This window comes from Amia ocellicauda, chromosome 1, assembly GCF_036373705.1.
Source record: "Amia ocellicauda isolate fAmiCal2 chromosome 1, fAmiCal2.hap1, whole genome shotgun sequence".
NCBI lineage: Eukaryota > Metazoa > Chordata > Actinopteri > Amiiformes > Amiidae > Amia > Amia ocellicauda.
Genome location: NC_089850.1, coordinates 22,362,340 through 22,388,539, shown reverse-complemented (window position 1 = coordinate 22,388,539; position 26,200 = coordinate 22,362,340). Strand labels below are relative to the sequence as shown.

Below are 26,200 nucleotides of genomic sequence, written 5' to 3'. Positions count from 1 at the left end.
GTCAGATGCAACACATATTCTGACTATGAAGCCACTGTTTTTATTTTATTTTTTATTTTTTTGCTTTGGAGACTGTAATGCATTTTCCTGTCCAGGTGCTCTTGTTAAAAGCAAGGGATGGATGAATTAAAAAATATACCTAGAAATTTAAGCCAAAAACCTGAAGTTCCCACAACTTGTGGGATGACATATAAAAAAAATACATATAATCAATGGTCAGATTCTTAAAGGAAGAAAACAAAAATCTTGATTAGCCATCTCCATCACTGAGCCTCAATCCAACAGAAAATATGTGTTATGGATGAAAAAAAAGCAGTCCCCAAGTGAAAACTAAACTATCTACTTTTGAATTATATGAATTATACAATGTGTTACCTGTTTATGTATTTTTATTAGATCAGTAGTACACTTTAATGCACACATGCATTTTATTGCTAAATCAAATTGTAATTGTGTCTTCAAGGGTATGAATTAATTTGAAAGCTACTGTATATAATGTGAGGAATATAATTCCATTGATTGGTCCTGTGATATCATAAAGTATGAGGCCATCAGATGTCACTGAACCCTGAGGTTTACACACACAAACACACACATATATATGATCACATATTAGATTGAAGAATAAAACATACCATACATATATATTTGATATAGAAATAGAGATTTTTTATGAAGAGATGTCTATAGGTTGTAAAAAACTTGAATAATGATAACAGTAATAATAATAAACAATCTACTAGCAGTAATATTGTTCAGAGACATTATTATTATTATTATTATTATTATTATTATTATTATTATTATTATGTCTCTTTGACCTGGAGCTCTCTATTGATTCTCAATCCCTTACACTATAGGAATTCAATACCCATTTCCTGCAAGTAAAAGCGTCTCCTGTTGAAGATGTATTGCGCAGGCGCACAGTTAGATCAGCTGACAATTGCATGACTCGATAAGCAGGAAAGGCGGAAGAGCGAGCGAGCGAGCTGCTAGAATAGGGTAAGAAACAATCAAAATACAAGTAAATTGAAACATAATACTACGTCCTACGAAGTACATGACTCGTGTCTATACAAGAAATAAACTATTTGCTGAATGTCATGCTGTTAAGTGCCTGTACTCACAGTAGCAAACTGGTATATATATATATATATATATATATATATGTGTGTGTGTGTGTGTGTGTGTGTGTGTAATCCTAAAGATATTAGAAACTATTGAATTATTATTGATATATTGCTTTGCTATGTAAATGTTTCAAGCGAATAGCCTACATTTTCTGTATTTAAGTTTAGTTACTACGTATTTGTTACTCGGAAGACTGTCATTAACGTAGTGTTTTCTTGTGTGTGTCTCAGCTGAGTGAATTTAGTTCCGCATTTTGTTGTGCAATGAACCCGGTGTTCCCGTCAGAAAAACAGTGATTGTGTTGTTCGACAGAGACAGGTGTGTCAAGACATTATGCGCACAAGCAGCAGAGATTTGATCTAGCATTATCCATTATGTGTCTTTAATAATAGGAATTATGAATAGTATAATGATACTAATAGAAGGCAAGGTCATGTAACTTTGGTAAACAGTCTGGTCACAGATTTTCAAGCAGGCACAAAGCCTGTAGCGAAACTACAGCGAAACTACAACTGGGGTGGAGATTAGTGTTTTTTTTTTTTTTTTTTTTTTAAACCTACACTCAGTCAGCAACCACTTTTTTGTTCTGTTCCCTACTAATGTCAGGGTTAGTTTAATTAGTAGTGTGTTCTTAATGTAATGCCTTAACCCCACAATCTCATATTAAAAAATGTTAAAACTGAACACAGTTGTTAGAAATTACTTCTAACAACTGTGTTCAGTTTTAACATTTTGTAATATAATAATATGTACAATTATTAAAAAATAATAATAATAATAACATTTTTTTTTGTAGTGTTAACTATATTGCTTTTTACATTTTATTAATATCACCCTAATAATTTCCCAAAATCTACCCCCCCACAAAAATAAAAATAGTAATTTAACACCCCCCCACTCTCGCTCACGTTCCACTTGTAAACCCTGCCACTCTCGCATTGGGGTCCCCAAAGGACTTTAGCCTTTTGAAGGTTTTATTGGACAATTCTACATAGCCACAAACTATTTTAATCAAGTTTTTTAAAAAAAAAAGGCATAGTACAGATGGGAAAATGTTTGCACATTCAAAGTGCTCACTGCATGAGAGCCCTTTTAAAGGAGTCAAGGGGATGTTTTGAACATTTTACACAAGTAAATAATATAAATACAAATCATAACCGACAGTAACGTCTCATACATTTCTTGTTTTTGAGAAGTGTCGGTTATGAGAAATTTCACTTCACTGTCCATTTTCAAACAAACAGGGCAGTCATTGTTTTCTGAAAACGAATTAATTAATGAATTAATACACGTACATTTCATAAATACGTTTATTTGCATATTTTGCGGGAGGTGTTGGTTATGAACTACATAACTGTACCAGGCCGCAGTAGTAAGTTAAACACAAACATGCTCTTCATTATTTTTTTTAAATATTACTATCCTCATTTACTTTTATCCTTTACTGTTCCCATTCCTTCCCTCCATAATCTCCTGACCTTTCACCTTTTTGAGATTTTGTGTGAAACGTCTGGGACATACATAGAATGGTGTGTAAATACTCTATTAGGTTACATAGATTTTTTCTGTTGAAAAAGCTCCTGATAATTAAATGGCATTGCCATTAGCATCGGTGTGCATGTTAGTTGGAACTTGAAGAGTACATGCTTTCACTACCATTCTATGCCAGATCAACATTTCTTTGACATCTAGATCCACCATAATATCAGACGAGGTATCTGTGCCTTTGAAACTTTAAAGAGAAGTTTGTAACTGCGGTCAAGAAGTCTTGCATTATATGCAGGAATTGTGCAAACCTAAGAGATTATGTTGTCTGGAGCAGTTATTTTGCCTTGGCAACTTCATCTGTAGAACTGCTGCTGCTCAAGTGTTCCAATTGTACATACAAGATGTAATTTTGATGAAACTCATCAAACTGACTTAATGCGAAAGTGGCAAGGTATGTTGACATTAATGGTTTCACACACATACATAAGCTCCTGTCTTCTTTTTGGGGAAAAGTAGTATAATTTGAAGTCTTTCATACAAATTCTGCAAGGTAACTGAACTCTTTCACTGAATCAAAAATAACAAGCTTTAACACAATGAATTGGTATAATCCAAGGCATTTTACTTTGAAGCTGAGTAGACACTCCTGCTCTAAACCCAGTAATTTCTGCAGCACCGTCAAAGTTAAAACAAACTAAATGAGGCTCATTGCTAGCATCTGTGAATTTGTCTATTGGAAGGTCTACCTTTTCTAAGCCAGAGTTAATAGCTTGGAGAATATCATTAGCATTTACATATTTATTATTCTCCACACTGACTATGTTAGTCACATTACCAACTACCTTGTCAGTAGAAGAGTCTGATTAAACGCATATCCTGCCTTACTTACCTCTTCTATACAAATCAGCATTTTTGTTTTTTTTGTGCAATGCATTCTACAATGCACGGTGCCTTTCTTGACAAATAGATACTTCCTATAGCTTGTTTCTTTAAAAGCTCATAATCAGCTACAGAAAGCTGCTCATCATTTTTTGTTTGTTCTTCTCTCCCAGTAATTGTTTCAGCAGTCAAATAACCTTTCATTTCACCACACTGATTGTGATCTGGGCCTTGAAAGAGAAGTCAACACATAACTGATGCATTCCAGATAAACAATTATGTTTCAGTTTTAAGCTAACTTTAATAATTTACAAATGTAGACATAGGTCCATGTATATTCATACAGTAGCCTAAGTGATTTCAGCAATTATGAGGCTTTCATTAGAGCTGTGCCAGTGACAGATTCTTAAAGTCGATATACCTTAGAAGAATTTACCGCAGTGGCCTGTATTACCATTGATGGGCAGGACGTGGCGTTGTTCCAAAATTCTTTTAGAAATAGGAAGACTCAAATTCACCTTCCAATTATGTTTTATTGGTCAATCAAACGGTACAACTACACAAATACAAAATACAAGTAATAACAAATACACAAAAAGAATGAAACAAAGATTTACATTGTAAAAGAACAATTTGCAAATGTTTAAGGACTCTCATCCAGACAGAGAAATGGCCTCCTCCTCAATATCAATGCTTATCCCTACCTAGACTACTTGAAGTTACCCTACAATTAATAAAATAAATAACGTTACTGCAAACTTTCCCTTCCAATGGTGAATAAGACAGCGAGCGATCTTCAAAAAGCAAATAAAGTGGCATATCTTATTGAACTTACCATGTCTAAAATTTTGCTTTTAATGGTTGTATTTTTTAAATGGATGACTAAAAACATATCATCACAGATTTCATTAGTACCACTGTATAGCTAACTCACCACCACAAATATTATATAAGTTAATCTAAAAAGATTCTCAGTCATGCCAAAACCTTGTTAACTATTAAACACACAGGGCTTGACGTAAATAAAATTATAATGAACTACAATTTAAAAAATGAGTAAGTCCCTAATACATGTATCTTGCCTTTACTTGATTATATTTATTTTACAATGCAATTTTAGCATTCCACTCATTTTCATCTGCAAATCAGTTAGCCACACAAAACTCCCAAACTCAGTGGAACAACCAATCACAACCATCATAGATCCCTCCCCCTTAGACCTGGACCTAGTGAAGAGCAAATGACAACTCAAATTCAACATTGAACATGCCTATGTGCTTCATCAATCAAGACAAGAAGCTTTCGGTAGTCCGGTTCCAGTTTTTGGTTGTCGACCCAGAAATATGCTTTATCGCATGTCTTGCGGATTACTGCCTGTAACCTAATTTATATGCCTGGCATAGCTGCATAGCCATTATTTTCTTGGCTCTTTATATTGCAGATACTAAGTCCATAGTGCTCCAGTGTCTCACAAAGATATTTAACCAAATCTGCACCAGTTATTTTCTTGGCATACTTCATGAATTGGAGACTTTTGTATTTCTTCCTCTTTAAAACTGACAACTGATCTTGCCATACTGAATTTGGAGTTGTCCAACCAAACTGAAAGGCTTCAGCCTGCTACACCTGATCAGCTACACACAAAATGTATGTAATTAATATGGCTATTCATTAACATAAACAGACAAACTTCCTAACAAATCAATTCACTTCCAGACAAACAGACCAACTTCCATGCAAACTTACAGACAAACCAACGAACTTCCAGACGTACCGATTCACTTCGAGATAACCAGACCAACTTCCAAACAAATGTATAAACCAATGAACTTCCAGACGAACAGACCAACTGTCAATCATACACTGTGCCAAACCCACTTCAGTCTTTATAGCCAATAGGAGCAGACACTTATTTTAACAAATAAAACTCTAGGCTCACATAAAACGGCTTCAGCCAATAATGTTGCAGTTTATTCAACTCAATTCACGTTTTTTCCCCTCAATAGAAAATCTGCGCTATGAATCCAAATCACTCATCAGAAATCCATCAGGATATAAAATAATACGTGCAGTCTTTACTCCGTGAGATAGAAGGACTACCATCAATGGATTATATTTATTTCAAAATAGATTGGATCCTTGATTGCAGGGGTGGTGCCAGCCTCTTCTCACTGGGGGGCTGAGGTGGGCTTGACATTATATTGGGGGGTTTCTCTTTACACCTTGTTGGCACACATTTATTTATTTATTTATTTTATTTAACTGTATGCACTACACTCTAAAACTAGAAGGTTGTTCAGCAATTCTATTTAGAACCTTTGGGCTCTTCGTGAGTTTATTTTCATTAAAGGGTTTGTTTAAAAACTGCTAGGTACATCATAAACGCACAGGATTATTTAAGAACCCTTTTCCATCATGATCACGGTTGATTTAAGATACGTTTAAGGTTCTTTAAGGATCCTAACAAAGTCTCTCCATCCACTTCTTCATCTGTTAATGGTAGGGTATGCAAACTTTTTCAGTAACATTTTTTGTTATACTGGTTGAAAGTCTTCACATCCTGATAGCAATCAATAATTTAAGTGGTCTAAATGTAAAAAATATATATATATATATATATATATATATATATGTATATATACACTCACCTAAAGGATTATTAGGAACACCATACTAATACTGTGTTTGACCCCCTTTCGCCTTCAGAACTGCCTTAATTCTACGTGGCATTGATTCAACAAGGTGCTGAAAGCATTCTTTAGAAATGTTGGCCCATATTGATAGGATAGCATCTTGCAGTTGATGGAGATTTGTGGGATGCACATCCAGGGCACGAAGCTCCCGTTCCACCACATCCCAAAGATGCTCTATTGGGTTGAGATCTGGTGACTGTGGGGGCCAGTTTAGTACAGTGAACTCATTGTCATGGTCAAGAAACCAATTTGAAATGATTCGACCTTTGTGACATGGTGCATTATCCTGCTGGAAGTAGCCATCAGAGGATGGGTACATGGTGGTCATAAAGGGATGGACATGGTCAGAAACAATGCTCAGGTAGGCCGTGGCATTTAAACGATGCCCAATTGGCACTAAGGGGCCTAAAGTGTGCCAAGAAAACATCCCCCACACCATTACACCACCACCACCAGCCTGCACAGTGGTAACAAGGCATGATGGATCCATGTTCTCATTCTGTTTACGCCAAATTCTGACTCTACCATCTGAATGTCTCAACAGAAATCGAGACTCATCAGACCAGGCAACATTTTTCCAGTCTTCAACTGTCCAATTTTGGTGAGCTTGTGCAAATTGTAGCCTCTTTTTCCTATTTGTAGTGGAGATGAGTGGTACCCGGTGGGGTCTTCTGTTGTTGTAGCCCATCCACCTCAAGGTTGTACGTGTTGTGGCTTCACAAATGCTTTGCTGCATACCTCGGTTGTAACGAGTGGTTATTTCAGTCAAAGTTGCTCTTCTATCAGCTTGAATCAGTCAGCCCATTCTCCTCTGACCTCTAGCATCAACAAGGCATTTTCGCCCACAGGACTGCCGCATACTGGATGTTTTTCCCTTTTCACACCATTCTTTGTAAACCCTAGAAATGGTTGTGCGTGAAAATCCCAGTAACTGAGCAGATTTGTGAAATACTCAGACCGGCCCGTCTGGCACCAACAACCATGCCACGCTCAAAATTGCTTAATTCACCTTTCTTTCCCATTCAGACATTCAGTTTGGAGTTCAGGAGATTGTCTTGACCAGGACCACACCCCTAAATGCATTGAAGCAACTGCCATGTGATTGGTTGATTAGATAATTGCATTAATGAGAAATTGAACAGGTGTTCCTAATAATCCTTTAGGTGAGTGTATATATATCTTCTGTGGAAGGGACAGGACTAAAAAAGGATCGACCAATCATTGCATTCGGTCCGAATGTAATGATAGGATGTCCTTCCTGTCTGTCAATCTATATTTGCATACCGCCGTGCAACTTGTTCGCACAGATGATCACACATCATCAGCGCGGGAACCTTGACTGTGCAGAGCGAGCGCGAGCCGCAGCTACTATTTTTAAAAACATAATAACCGTAAATAAGATGTTTACGTTCGTTATTATTGTAATGTCTAACCTATGAATGAGACATGCGGTGATCTGAAACTGTTGCGATCGATTCTGCCCACACGTCTCTCCTCCTGGCGCTGAGACTCTGCTCTGTGTGTGCGCATGTGTGATAGAGGGGGTGTGGCTTTGGAGACGTCTCAGAAGCGAGGGCGGGCTCTGTGCTTTCAAAACAAGCTTGCTAACTGCTGGCTTCTCAGGATTGCATACCCTAGCTTTAAACAGGAAAGATTTGTATTGTCCATAGTGCTTGACACTGCATGGTCGGTAGGGAAGGATGGCAGCAGAACTACTATCATCAAGTTTCTACAAATCAATTGATTTCTGATCCAGTTCCTCCCCTGGTTTAATGACAATGAGTTCTTTGGTATCTTCAACAAGATATGCATGGAGATGGTGACTGTAGCGTTTGGAGTACAAAAGCCTGCCAGTGAGAAGCCATGCACTTCAGAATTGGAGAATACTTACAATTTCAATAAAAAAATTGAATTTCCTCTTCATGTACCAGTTCAACAATAAGCAAATCATGCATACTTCACTCTATCATGTAAAAGAGATGAAACTTTCCACACATTTCCTTCTGGATCTGCAGCATCCTTTACCGAGTCCACAAACAAACAACACCTGGAAGTGATCGGAGAGGCACACATTTACCACCTTGTGTTTCAAGGTCTTGTTTGAAGTGGTCAAGAGTAGTAAATTCCCAACAGTGTTTCATCTCATGCCTTACAGCTAAACTGGCACATATATTTTTAAATTTATTAAGTTTATGAGCCACGTTTGTTTACTTTCAGAGCGCATGCACCACAGATGTCTGAGTGGGCCAAACTGAGAGATTAACCCTGGATAGTGTAACAAGAAGTGACATTTTGGTGTGCATTTCCCTTTAAAGAGTTAATTTAAAAGTTCCAAGAAATTCTGTAATAAGGAGTAAGTAAACAAGCCAGGGTACAGCAATTGTTGGTGCTAAAATAATGTATCTTATATCCCTGAGCAGCAGACAAGCTTTCCACTGCTTATTGTCACTTGGTACATACAACAAGGAAAGGCAGAATTTGAAATAAGCACAATCTTTCTACTGCTTTTCCTGGCAATGTGCCATTATCTCTTAAGATGCTAACTGGAACAGATGCTGGTTTGTTTTACTTTAAGTTGTTTCCAAAAGGGAAGCTTTCCAGTTCTTGTTTAAGCTGCTGTAGTGTCAGTATTCCATCTTCATGAAGTTTTCTAATTAATTAATTAAGACAGGAAGTGGGGTACAATGCCTTCAAGGAAGTCATACATTAGGTCTGGTGGAAAACATTCAAGTGTACTGAATTATTCCAATTCTTCCAATGGACATGCTTCCAATGGACATGTATGGACTCCATACAAGTCTCTGTAGCTTCCACATGGTACTTATGACTGCTTATTGTCCTCAGAGTGAAATAATCTTCTGTTAAATGTGTTTTATCTCATGCTCTGAAAAATTGAGCTTCCCCTAAAACTACCGGTTAAAATTATAGACTCCAGGTTACTTTGTGGAAGACCATTCAGTTCTTGTTGCTTCAAAATGAAAATGGCAACATGTCTAATAAAACCACGAAGAAGATTTTCCAAAGTGAAATAATTATTTTCATCCGACTCTTCTGTCTGGTCCACTGACTCATAAAAATCATTACCATCCTCCTCAAATACAGTGTCCTTGAAATCATAAAAAGAAGAATGTTTCATTTTTGGGGGGCAACCACGAACACCACATAGAACACTAAAGTCTGCTTCCTGGTTTTTCTAAAGATGTTGCAAGTATTTGTTCAGTGTGATTTTTTTTTTTTTTTACTGAACAATACTGGCATTTGTATACTTTCAGTACTAACCCCTGAAGACCTGCATCACCTCTCCATGTCCTGCTTTGTCTAACCACTGGCATACCAGTAGTCCATTTTGAAATTTCATTTATAATGCATGTGCAAAAGACAAACATGAATTAATATATGTATAGCAGAAGTTCGTTGTGTACAAAAGAGTGGGTAAAAAAATTAATCCTGTGTGTATTTTGGTCTCATTTGCTATCCATATCAAAGAATATCCTTTGCAAATCTAATACTATAATTCTGGACATCTCTAGTAAAACATGTGGAATGCAATAACCTACATAATGTTATTTACCATTTAAATGCAAGCATAGGGTTTGGTAGACCATAAACACTGCTTTAAATATATTGTATAAAATATTTTCCATACAAAATCACCCGGAGGCACTTAGTCAACTGCTCACAAAGCTTTAATGGGGGGCTGCGGTGGTGAGAGATTTGTGGGGTCGTGAATTTACATGATTCTCCCTCTTTGTCTTGCTCGGCTTCATGCATGGTGTCTCACTAAGTTATTGATAGGATCAGATTTTTTTTTTTTTTAAATTACATACACACTTTGTTGAATCGGTAGTCTCCTGAGCATTTTACTCAGTTACTGTTACTTTCCCACATCAATTACAGCAAGAGTAATCCCCCCAAAATAAATACATAGCCTATTAAATACTAGGGACTTTTCCTCAGTCGAAGGTTTCAATAAAAAAACAAGTTCAAGGTTAATGTAACTAGGTTTTAAAGTGTTTTTTTAATAAAATAAATGAACAATTAAAACATGTTCCAATAGCGATGGAGCACTGTTGAGAGCCTCATGACTTTGTCTTGAGACGTACGACTATAACCCCATAGATGCATCACACGGTAGATCCCTCTGTAGCCTATATATCACTTAAATGCTTGTTTATTTTACACATTTAATTTAAAACTAACTTTAATACAACTGAATAATAACAAAAATCGATTTACCCACCTCTGTAAAATACCCTATCAAACTGAAGATCTCCGTCCCTCCGCCATCTCCAAGGTCAAATGCTTGCCTCGATCAGTGACGTCATTCGACCAATCACAGCGCTATTACAATGGTGTTTTGAAATACAGGCGCATTCCGATTTACGACAGAGTTCCGTTGCTATGAGCTGTCATAAGTCGTTTTTGAACATTGTCAGAATTGTGTTATTGCTGTCGTAAGTCATGTTACATTTCGTCGATGGTGCACAAGCCCCATTACAATTCCGTGGAGTGAAATGCTGTTAGACAGCTTAATGGACGTATACTTTGGCTACACCTTTGTTGATATTAATCCTGTGGCAAAATTCTGATCACCTGATTCTGATTAGTGAGGTGTTCATTATCAATACGTTTAGGGCATTGTCACATGTCAACCCTTTAAACTTTTACAAACCCACAGATATCGCTTAAACGGAGGAAAGACCTGTCAATAAAGTGTTAAATGCCAAACAAGATGCATCACATTCCATGCGTATTGATACTTAAATTAAAAATTTAAACAACTAGCTTATTTGATTTTGCATAGCAATAAGACAAACAAACCTATGCATGTTATCATATGTGTACAATGTGTGCACTACATCATTATATGAATAGCCTACATGTTGTTCTTAAATATGGCCTAATAAAATAATGTTGACAAATTTGAGGTGGATGTCAAATTGTGATTTATAATGCAAGAAATCACCTCAAAACTATCACTTGTTAAGTTTTATTTATCTATATCTATATCTATATCTACTTGAATATAGATAGTAACATAAAAAACAACACAACTATACTGAAAGTAGTAAATAAAGACACTGGAACACAGTAACCTTGATATTTGGGTTAACTATAATAAAAGACTCCATTGTACAGTTCAGATTTTGTATCAATATTATATAGCCTATTTTTCAGTATATAATAATAATAATATTAATATGATGAATGTAAATAAATGGGTTAATGCAACAAACAAGGAGAGTTAGTTCTGAGCTACGTACTAAACACGGGATCATCTCCAGTACGCTGCTTTCACTTCTATGCAATTGATCCATTAAGCCTAATAAATAATGCATTGTAATTTGAATTTAGTAGGTTAAATGATGCCGGAGATTACTTGTTTCTTTGTGATATACCAATTTTCAGTGACACAGCTTACATTATGTTTTTTGGGGGTCTTCTGTACACTTGGCAGGAAATTCCAAACAGCAGATGTGTTTCGAAACAAATGTTTTGTTTTACATTTGCATTATATTACACAACACTGTACATTGTTTACATTTTATCTAGTCCAATGCTACAATGCTAGCTGACACAACAGTATGGATTTTAAAACCAAAATGAACAAGATATGAAAAATGTTATGGTGATGTATTAAATGTAGAAGAACCTTTCTTGCAACGTATTATTGGTTTATCTTTATAAGTACAAATGTTTAAATGTCTTGTTAAAACAATTCTGTATTTGTATTAATTAGGGTCATTCTCCCAAAACATGACCACTGAGAGTGATCACCAAGTTTTAAAAAAACATACATTGTTAGAATGCATACAGAATTAAGAAATAAATATGATAATTTAAATTGTGAAATCCTTAAAATTTTTGTGTAATTTTTTATTTAATCAGGAAAAATTTGCCATTTTGTGGATGCCATTTTGTCACATGCTTTGCAGTCATCACAAACACAAACAAAAAGTATATATTTTTTAAACTATTGTTGGCTGCCTTACTTATTCATTATATGCAAATTGTAGATAACATTTAATATAACATATGAATTGATAATATTTAGAGCGATTTTACTATTGTTTTCCCACATTGAGTTTGAAACACTAAGTGTCATTAAGCACGTTTTTTTTTTTTTTTTTGTCCATCGTAGTACTGAATAGAAACTACAGATATATTATCAGGGTTGTGATATATTATCAGATGCATATAAACACACAAATATAGGGTGGGTCTTGTAAAACTCTTTGGATGAGAATGCGCAGTATTTAAACTAATTTAAACTAATTTGTTTATGGGAGTGCGCTCTCCACTAATCATGTTCAATCTGTACATGAAAGGGACATGTTTTCTTGCACTCAATATTCTGCATTTATAAATAACCTACCTTTGGCAGAAAAATTGCATTAGCTTAATTTAGACGCGTTACTATGTTTAAAGAGTGGAAAGAGCAATCATGTCAGTGGTGTCTCCTTTCTGATTCAGGTTACAAGAAACTTATTTTTTACGGACTGTTAATTTAAGGCAATTTAAGTTGGTTTTCAGTGACCATGAGTCTTGACAGATGAAATACAATCTAATTACATTGAAAATGTTTTTGTTTGTCTGCTTATTTTACGTTTGTTGTAGGTTGTGTTCGTGTTGCACAGAATTCCACAGATCTACACAAGGCTGCACAATTGTAGAGATCCATTGGTGGAGCAGCGCAGATCTGAGGAAATCTGCGTGACACGAACGCAACCACAAATCTAAAGCACCGTATTTAGTTAACAAACTCACTGTTCACTGTTTCACTGTAACACCTTTTTGTGCAAGTCTACAACAGCAAAACATCATAAAGAAATTATGTTGGGTGTGCCAGAGAATGAAATGCATACCCACACATGGCTGCAGCATGCAACTTTTAAAAATATGACATTCAGACTCTCATGAACACCCACAGATGCATGCAGACATTGTGGATATAATAGAAAGAACATATCAGACAACCAAAAATACAGGATAATATTTGTTCATATACTTTTTGTACATCTGTTTGGTGTCTGTTCCAATCAAAACCTTAGGAGGGGTGGTAAAATCATGCCACTAGCACAAAATGTAGTGGGCTGATACATTTTTTTAATACAGATGTCTATAGATAAGGCATTTAATAATTAAAAAACAAATTAATATAATAGATAATTACTAACACTAGTGTAACACTAGTGGATCCATCATGCCTTGTTACCACTGTGCAGGCTGTTGGTGGTGGTGTAATTGTGTGGGGGATGTTTTCTTGGCACACATTAGGCCCCTTAGTGCCAATTGGGCATCGTTTAAATGCCACGGCCTACCTGAGCATTGTTTCTGACCATGTCCATCCCTTTATGACCACCATGTACCCATCCTCTGATGGCTACTTCCAGCAGGATAATGCACCATGTCACAAAGGTCGAATCATTTCAAATTGGTTTCTTGAACATGACAATGAGTTCACTGTACTAAACTGGCCCCCACAGTCACCAGATCTCAACCCAATAGAGCATCTTTGGGATGTGGTGGAACGGGAGCTTCGTGCCCTGGATGTGCATCCCACAAATCTCCATCAACTGCAAGATGCTATCCTATCAATATGGGCCAACATTTCTAAAGAATGCTTTCAGCACCTTGTTGAATCAATGCCACGTAGAATTAAGGCAGTTCTGAAGGCGAAAGGGGGTCAAACATTAGTATGGTGTTCCTAATAATCCTTTAGGTGAGTTTATATATGTATGTATATGTATATATATATATATATATATAGGTATATACATTATTTTTAAATTCAGGGATAAATGTTTGAAGGAGAAATCTCTTCAAAATCTCACTGTTTACCAGCTGGGTCAATGACATGACATGCATTTTTTGTGTCTGAAGCCATTATTTTCCTCAACATTTTTTTAAGAAATACATGTAATATATAAAATTATTCTATGATATCTACTTTATATGAAACCAATTTCATTATATTTAAATATAATACATTTTTTGAGTTTTCCAAAACCCCAAAATGTCAGGTGGTGCAACTGTCCGAACATATATGCAGAGAACAAATTTGTAGTAAAAAGGTTATTTTACTCAATACAATTCTTAATCAAATAGTTTGGCATAATTGTATATTAAATGGCTTTTAAATTATTAAAAGTTCTGAAACAGTGTATTAAGTGTAAAAAACTTTTGTCCGAAAAATGCATTTCTCCAAATTTCAAATGGCACAACCCATAAAAAAAAGCATTTTTATGTAATATCACTTTAAGAAAACTATGAACAGGATATGGCATCACAAAAGAAGACCCCAAATGACCCCTATGCTGCAGTAACAAGATTAGCAATTCTCTCACAAATATTTGATAATTTGACATTTTTGAGCCATATTGAGGGTGGGTCAAGTTACCATGTCAGGTGGTATGACCCCTGGAAAACTACAAAACAAAAATGGTTTTGTAGCAATTTATATTTTATTTAAAAATGTATGTATACACTTTACTTCAAGCCCAAAAGTTGATATAGGTGTCCAAGTTAATGCTTGTTAGATTTGAATTGAGTTTGAAAAGTCAGGTGGCGCAACCAATAAGTCAAAAGCTGCAACCAGAATTACAGTTACACCAATGGAAAAAAGTCATGTTAATTCATGTTTTTGAATATATGAAATACATTTGAATGATCGTAATAATCTTTCTGTATGATATTAAGTTAATTAAGTGCATCTATTTTAATTAATTTTTGTTTCATGTTCGATAGTTAATGTATGTAGTACACTGAATTTATGGTCAGGCTTATTTCATATAGCAAACGTATTTTTAAAATATTAAATAAAAGATGTTTTCACGATTTTATGTAATTCAAGAAAACACTGATTTTGATATATATTTTTGCATTTTGTGGTACAAATTTTCTCTAAACTTTTCTGCATAGGTCAGGTTATTTCAATTATACCTTACTCCTTCATTTCCTATGCTATTTTCACTTCTACAAATTTCAATCTGAGTGGTATTCCAATATCAGTCTAAGAAGTTTAAAACATGTGAAAATGTTAAAAGAAACCAGAATGAAATGCATGAACTTCTTTCTTGTTATTTTGTGATAATCAATTGTTATTGAGCATGTCACACAACCAGTCATGGTCAGGTGGTGCAACCAGCAAATTTATATTTTAAAACATCAATTTTCATTGCAACTGCAAAGTCAAGTCATAAATATAACTTTAACACCTTATACAATGTATACAAATCATTTTTACACTTTTAAAACAGTTTTTCTTTCTCCCTATGGGAAATTGGATGCTTAAAAACATAAATAAATGTCCATTTCTAAGAAATGTAATAAAAGCTCCATAAATAAATAATGTAAAGGGAAATTTAGTATGTCTTATGTATTTTAGACAGTACAATGATTCATATGTACTTGTATCCAGTTGTGGGAAATGCATAAAAGTATATATTTTTTTATTAATATACCTTTGTGCCACCTAACATTTCGTGTGTGGTAAAATCAGAAATCTTAAAAAAAAAAAAAAAAAAAAAAAAAAGCCATCTTAAAAGCTATAAAACTAACAAGAATACACAGAATACATTCTTGTGAACATAAAAATGTACTTTACATCCATTTTGCTGTGCATTTTTATTTTTTTTCATTTTGAAAACCTTATTTGTCATTGACCCAGGTACATATGTTTTCCTGGAAGCAAATCATTTATTTACTCATCATTTGAATAATATGAGTACAATTTATTAAGAACAAAACCATGATTAACTTAATTGTATCATGTAAACACATTTTGTAGTATTCATATTACTAACTGACATGATTAAATTAAAGCAATGACATAGTTGTTAATGATTACTTAGTGGGTGGCTTAATGAGGAGCTCTGTTGGTCTCTTGGGACTGGAAGCTTAGAATACAGCTTAAAAAAAAACATTCAAATCCCAGGCCCCTAATACTAAAAATGTATTTCTAATTGGATCAGTTTTAGATACAAAAGCTATTTTTATTTTAGTAACACAGTAGATAAGAGAGCCTCTAGGCCTACATTAAATGTTTATTATCTAAATTGTAGAGAACAGTTATTGTTATGTTTACATGTAAACAGTAACATCTCCCAAGAGGAGAATATTAAGCAAATGGGTAAATGCATACAGATTTCTGATTCCTTTTCTGTGCTTTATTTCAAGGCTGCATGAATCATTGACGAAACATCTAATAATTCAAGATGTCTTACCAATCTGGGACACCACGGGATCCAAATCAGCTTGCACAAATAATAAGCTCGAACATCCAAAAGATCACACAACAGAGTAAGTTTGTCCCAGTATGTTTAATGATGTTTTAGTTACTGTAATGGCTACTTGTAGAGATATGCAAAGCTTTAACTGTTTTCCATGTTGTTCCATTTGTAATTTCTTTTAAATCATATTCATCTAGCTTTTGTGTTTTTATGTATTGATTTAATTTGTTACCAAAAAAAAGCTAGTTTTACTTTTAAGTATTGTGGAAGGGGTGGAATCCTCTTATGGTGTGGCCTTTAACCTCTTCCAGTAGAATTAGTACAAAGAACTTGCCCAAATTCATTAGCTCATAAACAATTTGATATAAAGCTTAGCTAAAGAGTGCATGATTTTTCACTGTAAGCAGGCATAAATGGAAGCTGCCATGGACTGCTTTCATCAAATAAATTAGACTTATTCATAAAAAATTGAATTAGACATCAGAAACTGAACTTTGTATTAAGTATGTCTTAATGCAATATGTACTTCACAAATGTTATTTGGTTCATGTCAGGACTAGACAGTGTCTGAGGGTAATTTTATTTATTAATTAAAGAAGGAGAACATTTTAAAGTGCAAGACGTCTTTCATAGGATTTTTTTTACAGACACCTATTGTCACACAGAAAAAAAAAAAAAAAAACATACATACAGAAAGATAATTCATACTATTTTCATCATTAAATCAGTCTGTACGCTCTGAAGAAATGCTAATGGCAACATCCACATCAAGTAGTAATTTGGAGGAAGAAAGTAGCCTACAGTTTTGTGGCATTTGTTGAGTTTATACTTAGTTTGCATTTGATTAATAACTTAAACGGGAACATTATTTAAGTTTTCTTCTTAGTGCCAAACTGTGTGAAGAATAAACAGTTAATTCTCATTAAAATAGATTCAAGCTATTGTTAATTCAGGATTTTCTACAGTAATTCTTTATTGCGGCATGACAGGAATTTGATGGGAGGCAGGAATTTAGCAGAAAATGTTTTCTATGCAGTAGGACGTTTTCAAGTTGTATTCAGTATTTTCCCTAAAACGAATTGGTTATTTTTAGATGACATTTAGTAGAATAGATAGCACAGTGTGGAGTAGTGGTTAGGGGTCTGGACTCCTAAGTGGAAGGTTATGGATTCAATCCCAGTTGGGGGACACTGCTGTTTTACCCTTGAGCAAGATACTTTACCTAGATTTCTGTAAATACCCAGCTGTATAAATGGGTAATGTTATGTAAAAATAATGTTATATTTTTTCACAATTTTAATCTCTCTGGATAAGGCCTTCTGCTAAGAATTATTATTATTATTTATTATTATTATTATTATTATTATTATTATTATTATTATTATACTCTGATTGATCGTCCTTGGATTCTGGTTTCTCATCTACCTCCCCAAACAAACTGCTGTAGTCTTTCTTTTGACCGTGGGTATTTTCGAATTAGGTCAATGCATCAGAGTCACTGACAGAAACTGATGTCTTGGTTCCAATTCAATAACAACCCCTGAGATCTGAGGCAGTGCAGTATTTGTGAGCTCTGAGTTCTGAGTGCTTCCATCTCTTTTGAATTATGTAATTTCTTGCCAACACTAATGCTGCATTTAACCTGCCAGTGGCAGTGGCTCAAACCAAAAAGGGGCAATTCATGCCACGGGGGCAGCTAGCGAAGTGTGGTCCGGCGGGGGGTGTCAGTCGGGTCATATATAGGGCACTTCGGGGGGGAAAAAATGGCAGGGGAAAGAAAATGGGCACCCCTGCCCCCCACCTCTGCACATCCCTGTGTAAATACACATACACACAGCAGTGCCGTTGGAAACTCAAATGTTTTCCATTTGTTTTTTCATTTATAATATATATTTATATTTTGAATTCTATATGTATGGCACTAGTTTGATCGTATAGTATAATGTGCCCTGGCTGTGCAAAGGACTTCCAGAGGCTCTGAGGCGCGACCTGTACATTTAAAGAAATGTCTTAATCACTTTTTTGAAAAAAAAATTTAAGGATCTCTGTTATTTTTAAAATAATCTTTTCAGACTTTTTATTGCTTGCTCTCCTTTATTGGCTAACCTAGCTGATTGTTGTCTTGCTTATTTTGTTGTCTGTCTGTCCTGCTGTTTTGCATATTATTACTGTGTCTGTTTTGACTGTTGCTTGAATGTAGTGTGTGGGTATAATAAGAGCGTGTTATAAATAAAATGTATAATAATAATGTAGTTGAGGAGGTAAAGAAACAGACATAGCTTGCGAGACGCACACAAGTTCAAGTAACGGGAAAGGCTGAGTACTTTGTGCGGTTTAAACAGATCCAACGTGCCGTCCTTGACAGATAAGTTTTCGGATCCAGAAAAGTATAAGTACCTGCACCAGCTGAGCGTCTCCATCCTGCCATCGCGGCTCCAGTTCGTCTCTCTTCAGTGCTCTGCGTCATTGTCATGATCTCTATGTGAGTTCAGCTTTGCACATGTTGCAGCAAACTGTCTTCAGTGTAAATTCAATGTGATGTGCTCCTATACTTTCCACAGGTGTAGCTGCTGCCTTCGCCATCTCTCAAGGTTTTTTTTAGGAGCTGCTCCCCAGGTTGACCCAACTAATTGATGATTAATTACATTTTAAGATTTTAGTAGATTTTAATAATTTACATTATCGCTACGTTGTTGCAGCCCGCTGTCTCTGAGTACTATTGTATCTGTGTGTTTCAATGACTAGGTGATTGGATATCGAGCCACATGAACCGCTGCAGCACTGGGTCATAAACGTCATTCACGGGACTTGTAGTTTTCGTTGCTTCTTGGTTAATTGCAACAATCCACAACCGAACTACATTTCCCACAAATGCGAGCAAAACGCTCGCACTGTAGAGCTCTGATTTCGGGGGTGGGGGCCATGACGGGGACTCAAACCCCGTTCGCCCGTGCCACAGTGCAGTGATCTTACCGCATCACTTAAAGGCCCAGGCCTCTTAGCCAGGCTCGAGATCACTGCACTACCCTCTGGCATGCTACACTACCCCCTTCTATAATTAGAGTGCAACCTCATCTCTGCCTTCACTGGCACACAAGGGCTTTTCTCAACACTCCCTGTCATCACAGCACATCCTCGCGCTGCTCCACCATCATCGGGCCACAGCTGAGGCTCTCAGGCTCTCACTGCCCGGATAACCGATGTGGGTTACGTCATCCCACTGCTGACGCCAATGTAGTATTTTCGGGGTAGCGGCCACAACAGGGAGTCGAACCCCATTCTCCTGCGCCACAGTGCAGCGATCTTACCGCATCACTAAAAGGCCCAGGCCCCCTAGTGAGGCTCGAGATTGCTACATTACCCCCACCTCGGTGCTAGCACGTCCCCTGCTACTCTCATATCTCCACCCCAACTGGAGTTGGGTCGCTTCACGCTTTTGGGGTACGCATCTCAGTGGCCTCTGGCTCTGTCGCAGGTTCGGCACACACTTCTGACACCAGGGTAACACTTTGGGGATTTTCGGGTCACAGCGAAATGGGGAATCGCACCCTGGCCTCCTGCGCCACAATGCAGCGATCTTACTGCATCACTAAAAGGCCCAGGCCTCTTAGCGAGGCTCGAGATCACTACACTACCCTCTGGCACGCTACAATATGTAGGTTGAAACACAATCATTAACTGAAACAGAAACAGCTGTGTAGGAGGAATGAAACTGGTTGAGGAACAGCCAAACTCGGCTAACAAGGTGAGGTTGCTGAACACAGTTTACTGTCAAAAGTCATACACCATGGCAATACTGAGCACAGCAACAAGACATAAGGTAGTTATACTGCATCAGCAAGGTCTCTCCCAGGCAGACATTTCAAGGCAGACAGGGGTTTCCAGATGTGCTGTCCAAGCTCTTTTGAAGAATCACAAAGAAATGGGCAACGTTGAGGACTGTAGACGCAGTGGTCGGCCAAGGAAACTTACTGAAGCAGATGAAGGACGCATTACTTCCCTTCGCAATCAGAAGATGTCCAGCAGTGCCATCAGCTCAGAATTTGCAGAAAACAGTGAGACCTTGGTACGCCAATCTACTGTCCGGAGAAGTCTGGTCAGAAGTGGCCTTCATGGAAGACTTGCGGCCAAAAAGCCATACTTCCGAACGTGGCAACAAGGCCAAGCGACTCAACTATGCACAGAAACGCATGAACCGGGGTGCAGAAAAATGGCAGCAGGTACTCTGGACTGATGAGTCAAAATTTGAAATATTTGGCTGTAGCAGAAGGCAGTTTGTTCATTGAAGGGCTGAAGAGTGGTACACGAATGAGTGTCTGCAGGCAACAGTGAAGCAAGTTTGGGGCTGCATGTCTGCAAATGGAGTTGAGGATTTGGTCAGAGTTAATGGTCTCCTCAATGCTGAGAAGTACAGACAGATACTTATCCATCATGCAATACCATCAGGGAGGCATCTGATTGGCCCCAAATTTATTCTGCAGCATGACAACGACCCCAAACATACAGCGACAGTCATTAAGAACTATCTTCAGCGTAAAGAAGAACAAGGAGTCCTGGAAGTGATGGTATGGTGTCAGAGCCCTGATCTCAACATCATTGAGTCTGTCTGGGATTACATGAAGAGAGAGAAGCAACTGAGGCTGCCTAAATCCACAGAAGAACTGCGGTTAGTTAGTTTGAGCCAACATACCTGCCGAGTTCATTCAAAAAAAGGCAAAGGGTGGTCACACCAAATATTGATTTGATGTAGATTTTTCTTCTGTTCACTCACTTTGCATTTTGTTAATTGATGCATATAATCTATTATCATGTCTATTTTTGAAAGCATTCTTACTTCATAGCATTTTTTCACACCTGCTTAAAACATTTGCACAGTACTGTGTATATTGCTAAAATCTTACTCTTGTGTTCGAAAACATGTAGAAAGTGTCTGATTATTCCATTACTTGGTCTTAGTCAAAGTAGGGAATTTTTTTTTTAAATGGCAGGGAAATGTGAGGAATCTTTATATGGGAACAATTCATATGCATCCACTCAGTTATGAAATTACACTTCAGCTTTAAGGCTGTTGTGTATTATATATAAGAATAATGTTGTATATGCATTGCTGTCACATACATTATTTCTCTGGCTGAATTCAGACATTTAAACTGAAGAGTGTATTTCAGCTGTATAATAACAAAATTAAGAAAAGTAGAAATCTACGACTCCACCTTTCATTACTATTTATTTAAAAAATAATCACAGTTCACTGTATAATTTGTATGGATATGTGTACAAGGATCCCCCATAAAGTTAATTGATTCTGACATGTGTGAAATAAATATTTACAGTGAGGGAAAAAAGTATTTGATCCCCTGCTGATTTTGTACGTTTGCCCACTGACAAAGAAATTATCAGTCTAAAATTTTAATGGTAGGTGTATTTTAACAGTGAAAGAGAATAACAACAAAATCCAGAAAAACGCATTTCAAAAAAGTTATACATTGATTTGCATGTTAATGAGGGAAATAAGTATTTGACCCCTTCGACTTAAGGGTTTTGCCACCAAGTACTGTTGGCAATCACAGAGGTCAGACGTTTCTTGTAGTTGGCCACCAGGTTTGCACACATCTCAGGAGGGATTTTGTCCCACTCCTCTTTGCAGATCCTCTCCAAGTCATTAAGGTTTCGAGGCTGACGTTTGGCAACTCGAACCTTCAGCTCCCTCCACAGATTTTCTATGGGATTAAGGTCTGGAGACTGGCTAGGCCACTGCAGGACCTTAATGTGCTGCCTCTTGAGCCACTCCTTTGTTGCCTTGGCTGTGTGTTTTGGGTCATTGTCATGCTGGAATACCCATCCACGACCCATTTTCAATGCCCTGGCTTTGGGAAGGAGGTTCTCACCCAAGATTTGACAGTACATGGCCCCGTCCATCGTCCCTTTGATGCGGTGCAGTTGTCCTGTCCCCTTAGCAGAAAAACACCCCCAAAGCATAATGTTTCCACCTCCATGTTTGACGGTGGGGATGGTGTTCTTGGGGTCATTCCTCCTCCTCCAAACACAGCGAGTTGAGTTGATGCCAAAGAGCTCAATTTTGGTCTCATCTGACCACAACACTTTCACCCAGTTCTCCTCTGAATCATTCAGATGTTCATTGGCAAACTTCAGACGGGCCTGTACATGTGCTTTCTTGAGCAGGGGGACCTTGCGGGCACTGCAGGATTTCAGTCCTTCACGGCATAGTGTGTTACCAATTGTTTTTTGGTGACTATGGTCCCAGCTGCCTTGAGATCATTAACAAGATCCTCCCGTGTAGTTCTGGGCTGATTCCTCACTGTTCTCATGATCATTGAAACTCCACGAGGTGAGATCTTGCATGGAGCCCCAGACCGAGGGAGACTGACAGTTATTTTGTATTGAATAATCGCACCAACTGTTGTCACCTTCTCACAAGCTGCTTGGCGATGGTCTTGTAGCCCATTCCAGCCTTGTGTAGGTCTACAATCTTGTCCCTGACATCCTTGGACAGCTCTTTGGTCTTGGCCATGGTGGAGAGTTTGGAATCTGATTGATTGATTGCTTCTGTGGACAGGTGTCTTTTATACAGGTAACAAGCTGAGATTAGGAGCACTCCCTTGAAGAGAGTGCTCCTAATCTCAGCTCGTTACCTGTATAAAAGACACCTGGGAGCCAGAAACCTTGCTGATTGAGAGGGGATCAAATACTTATTTCCCTCATTAACATGCAAATCAATTTATAACTTTTTTGAAATGTGTTTTTCTGGATTTTTGTGTTGTTATTCTGTCTCTCACTGTTAAAATACACCTACCATTAAAATTATAGACTGATCATTTATTTGTCAGTGGGCAAACGTACAAAATCAGCAGGGGATCAGATACTTTTTTCCCTCACTGTGTATTGCATCCCTAGCTAAAATTTGTAAAGAGATGCATTTTGTTTGTTTATCATTTTCTTGCTCTCTTGAAGGCCCTTGGTCGGTGGACTGACAATTTTCAGCTCAGGTGAAGGGACAGACGGACAACATTATTTCTCTCCCTGTAGAGTTTTGTAAGAAGCTGAAGAGCTCTGAATCTCTCTAGCAATTTCAGCACTTCTCTCCCTGTTGGCAGGGACAAAATGTTTTGTAATTTAAGTTAAACATGTACTTATTCACTGCACTATAATAATATGTTTTACAAATGACGGAACGCAATATACCGTTTGTGATGCCAAGGTCTCTACAGCTGCAGTGAACACTTAGATCGTGTTTGTGTAGCGCAGATTTCCCCAGCACTGTGTAGTGCTGGGGAACCAATGGAATCAGTGGGATTCTGCAGATCTGCACAGAACTGCAGAAATCTGCACTGAGGATGTGATTGTGCAACAAGCCAAACTCACCCACAATCAACCATTAATTATTGAACTGTATTGGGTTATAGCTAAAATGCATAAAGTGAGATTGCGGAACAAGGGACAACTGTATTTAGTTTCAAATGTCAGACTAACATTGATGTATTACACAGAGTTAAATAATAAAAAATGCAGTTTTGATATAAAACTTGTAAACCTAAATATTTTACAGCAATGATTGTAGCATGCATTTTGTCTTTATTTTTCTGAGCAACCTCGGCATTGGTCCACAATCTGTAACTTAATAGAAAGGTAGAGCAAGATTACCCATAACATGTCCCTATATTTTGAGGCCTACTGTAGTTGGGCAGAAGACTAATAATTGAAAAAAGCACCAAAACTAACCTTCCAATTGATTGTATAGAGTCTTACCTTTATGAGAATACATTAGATCTAATTAATAAAAAAAATGTGGGGCAGGATTTAGCTAATTTGTGCCCTAAAAATGTCCTATGGTATAACAACAATGTGTTCTTTAGAAATATAGATATAATGATTGTTCTTGTAAAAACACATTTAAATACAAAATATATATGTGTAACTGTTGTAACCATTACCAAAACAATTTGTTTTATATTTTTGGAAGCGTTTTAACACTAGTTAACCACTAGTTGGTCAATTTGACCAATTTGCTTATTAAAATTTAAATTAATCTGTGTTCTTAAATACACTGCACATACTCATTCCTGACTTTTCCTAACTATATGTATTAAACATGTCTACAGCGTTTTATCTGGATAAACACAAACATAAATAAGTTATAAACACATTTACCTAGAATAGCCAAAATCTGGTTATTTTGACCGGTCATTTAAATACATAACGCATAATTCTGCCTGCCTTTTACAATCAGTCAGTCTCGTGCTCAAGTGGCGATCTCTACCTGTCTACAGTCTTTCATGTGTTTGAAAAACACATGCATTGTACAGCATTATAGGTGTTTTCTTACAACTGTAGTCAGATTGAGTGGATACCGTGATTACCCTGCAAATAAACATGTATTTAAAACTGAGACTGAAGAGAGGTCGTTCTGGATATGCCATGTATATGAACATGAATGATTCAGAGGGCATCGGTGATACTGGAAATGACATCATTCGTCGGTTGTGCCAGTGTTGTGAAAACATTGACAGCCTGTTCCTACTACCATTCCTACTACGGGAGTTAAAGCTCCTGGTACAAAGAGGTAGTCTCTGTGCTGTCGTCACCTTTTATACAAACAGGAATTGGAAGGGTCCTGTTTGAGTGACCGGCACAGGGGCCAATGGCATCTTTGATAGACACATTTCTTCGATGAGTTCCAGTGGATGCACCCTCCCCCTTGGGCAGTGCTTCCTTTCTCAGATACCTGTGTTTGCATTCGCAACCTATCGTTGCTTCATGCAGCTCACTTCCACTTCTTCAGAGCTCTTCATAAGTTGTCTGACATATAGATAGTTCTCATATATGACTTAAACAAACCTTCCAACATCCACCTTCTTAGCTTGGACTCTCTCTTGGAAGAATCATTATTCATCCTTGCTCAGTCTTGCCATTCTTTCTTTAATTATGACCAGCTAGAACAAAATGGAAAAAAGAAAGATTATCATATGTTGGTGAAAGACAGGTATTATGCTCTATTAGTAAAACATTCTATCAAAGCATAAGCTATATTTTAAAATGATATATTTATCACTTAAAATCCTATGTGAATTATTGGTAAATCATGTATACTGTCTTTACAGATTTATACAAATACATAGTTGTTGAACCCAGGTAAAGAATTGAAGTCTTCAAGCACAGAGGATAATGCATTTATTTTACATGCCAGGCCTGGGAGGCTCTGACATGGAAGCTCTCCACCTGAGCAGAGTCTCTCTGAACAGCAAGATATTTACAGCTTTTATACAATGCATGACATGTGGTTCTGTGGGCAGGGTCCAGTCACATGCTTTCCAAGAAGTGTTATCTCGAGGTTAGGTCTCTGGCTCTTGTAATGTTCATGGTTGTCTTCCTGGGGGAAGGTGTGGGATGCGGAGACCAGATGGCTTCCTTGGATATACTGGGAGAGGTCTGGTCCCATGGTCATCATAGCAACTGTTTTATCAGTAACTATGATGTGACCTCTCCAGCCTTAAGATAAGCCACAGAACACCTTGAAGCAACTGCTGGGAGTGACTTCTGCAGCATCAGCACTCGTAAAAACAGCCTTGCTAACATTTGCTTGCTTGACAATTAATACAATTGGCTCTGTTGACATATTAGTATTTCAAACATATAAAACATTAATACTGGCTATTCAATAGTACATCTTAGACGACTAATAAAACACATGGAAATGTAATGTCCTATGGTGTGACAACTACATCCTATAGTGTGACACTCAAATACCTGTCACTATAG

General features: G+C 37.0%; 1 protein-coding gene across 2 annotated transcripts in view; it reads left to right on the top strand.

Moving 5' to 3' along the window:
- The first annotated feature begins 913 nt into the window (after positions 1–913).
- The window catches only part of stx7l (syntaxin 7-like), a 51,870-nt gene continuing 26,583 nt past the window's right edge, over positions 914–26,200 (top strand). For both annotated transcript variants that reach the window (XM_066699209.1, XM_066699218.1), the window contains exons 1-2: positions 914–1,002; positions 16,371–16,493. In XM_066699209.1, the coding sequence (XP_066555306.1) occupies positions 16,409–16,493 (85 nt within the window). In that variant the 5' untranslated portion in view covers positions 914–1,002; positions 16,371–16,408. The remainder of the gene's footprint in view (positions 1,003–16,370; positions 16,494–26,200) is intronic.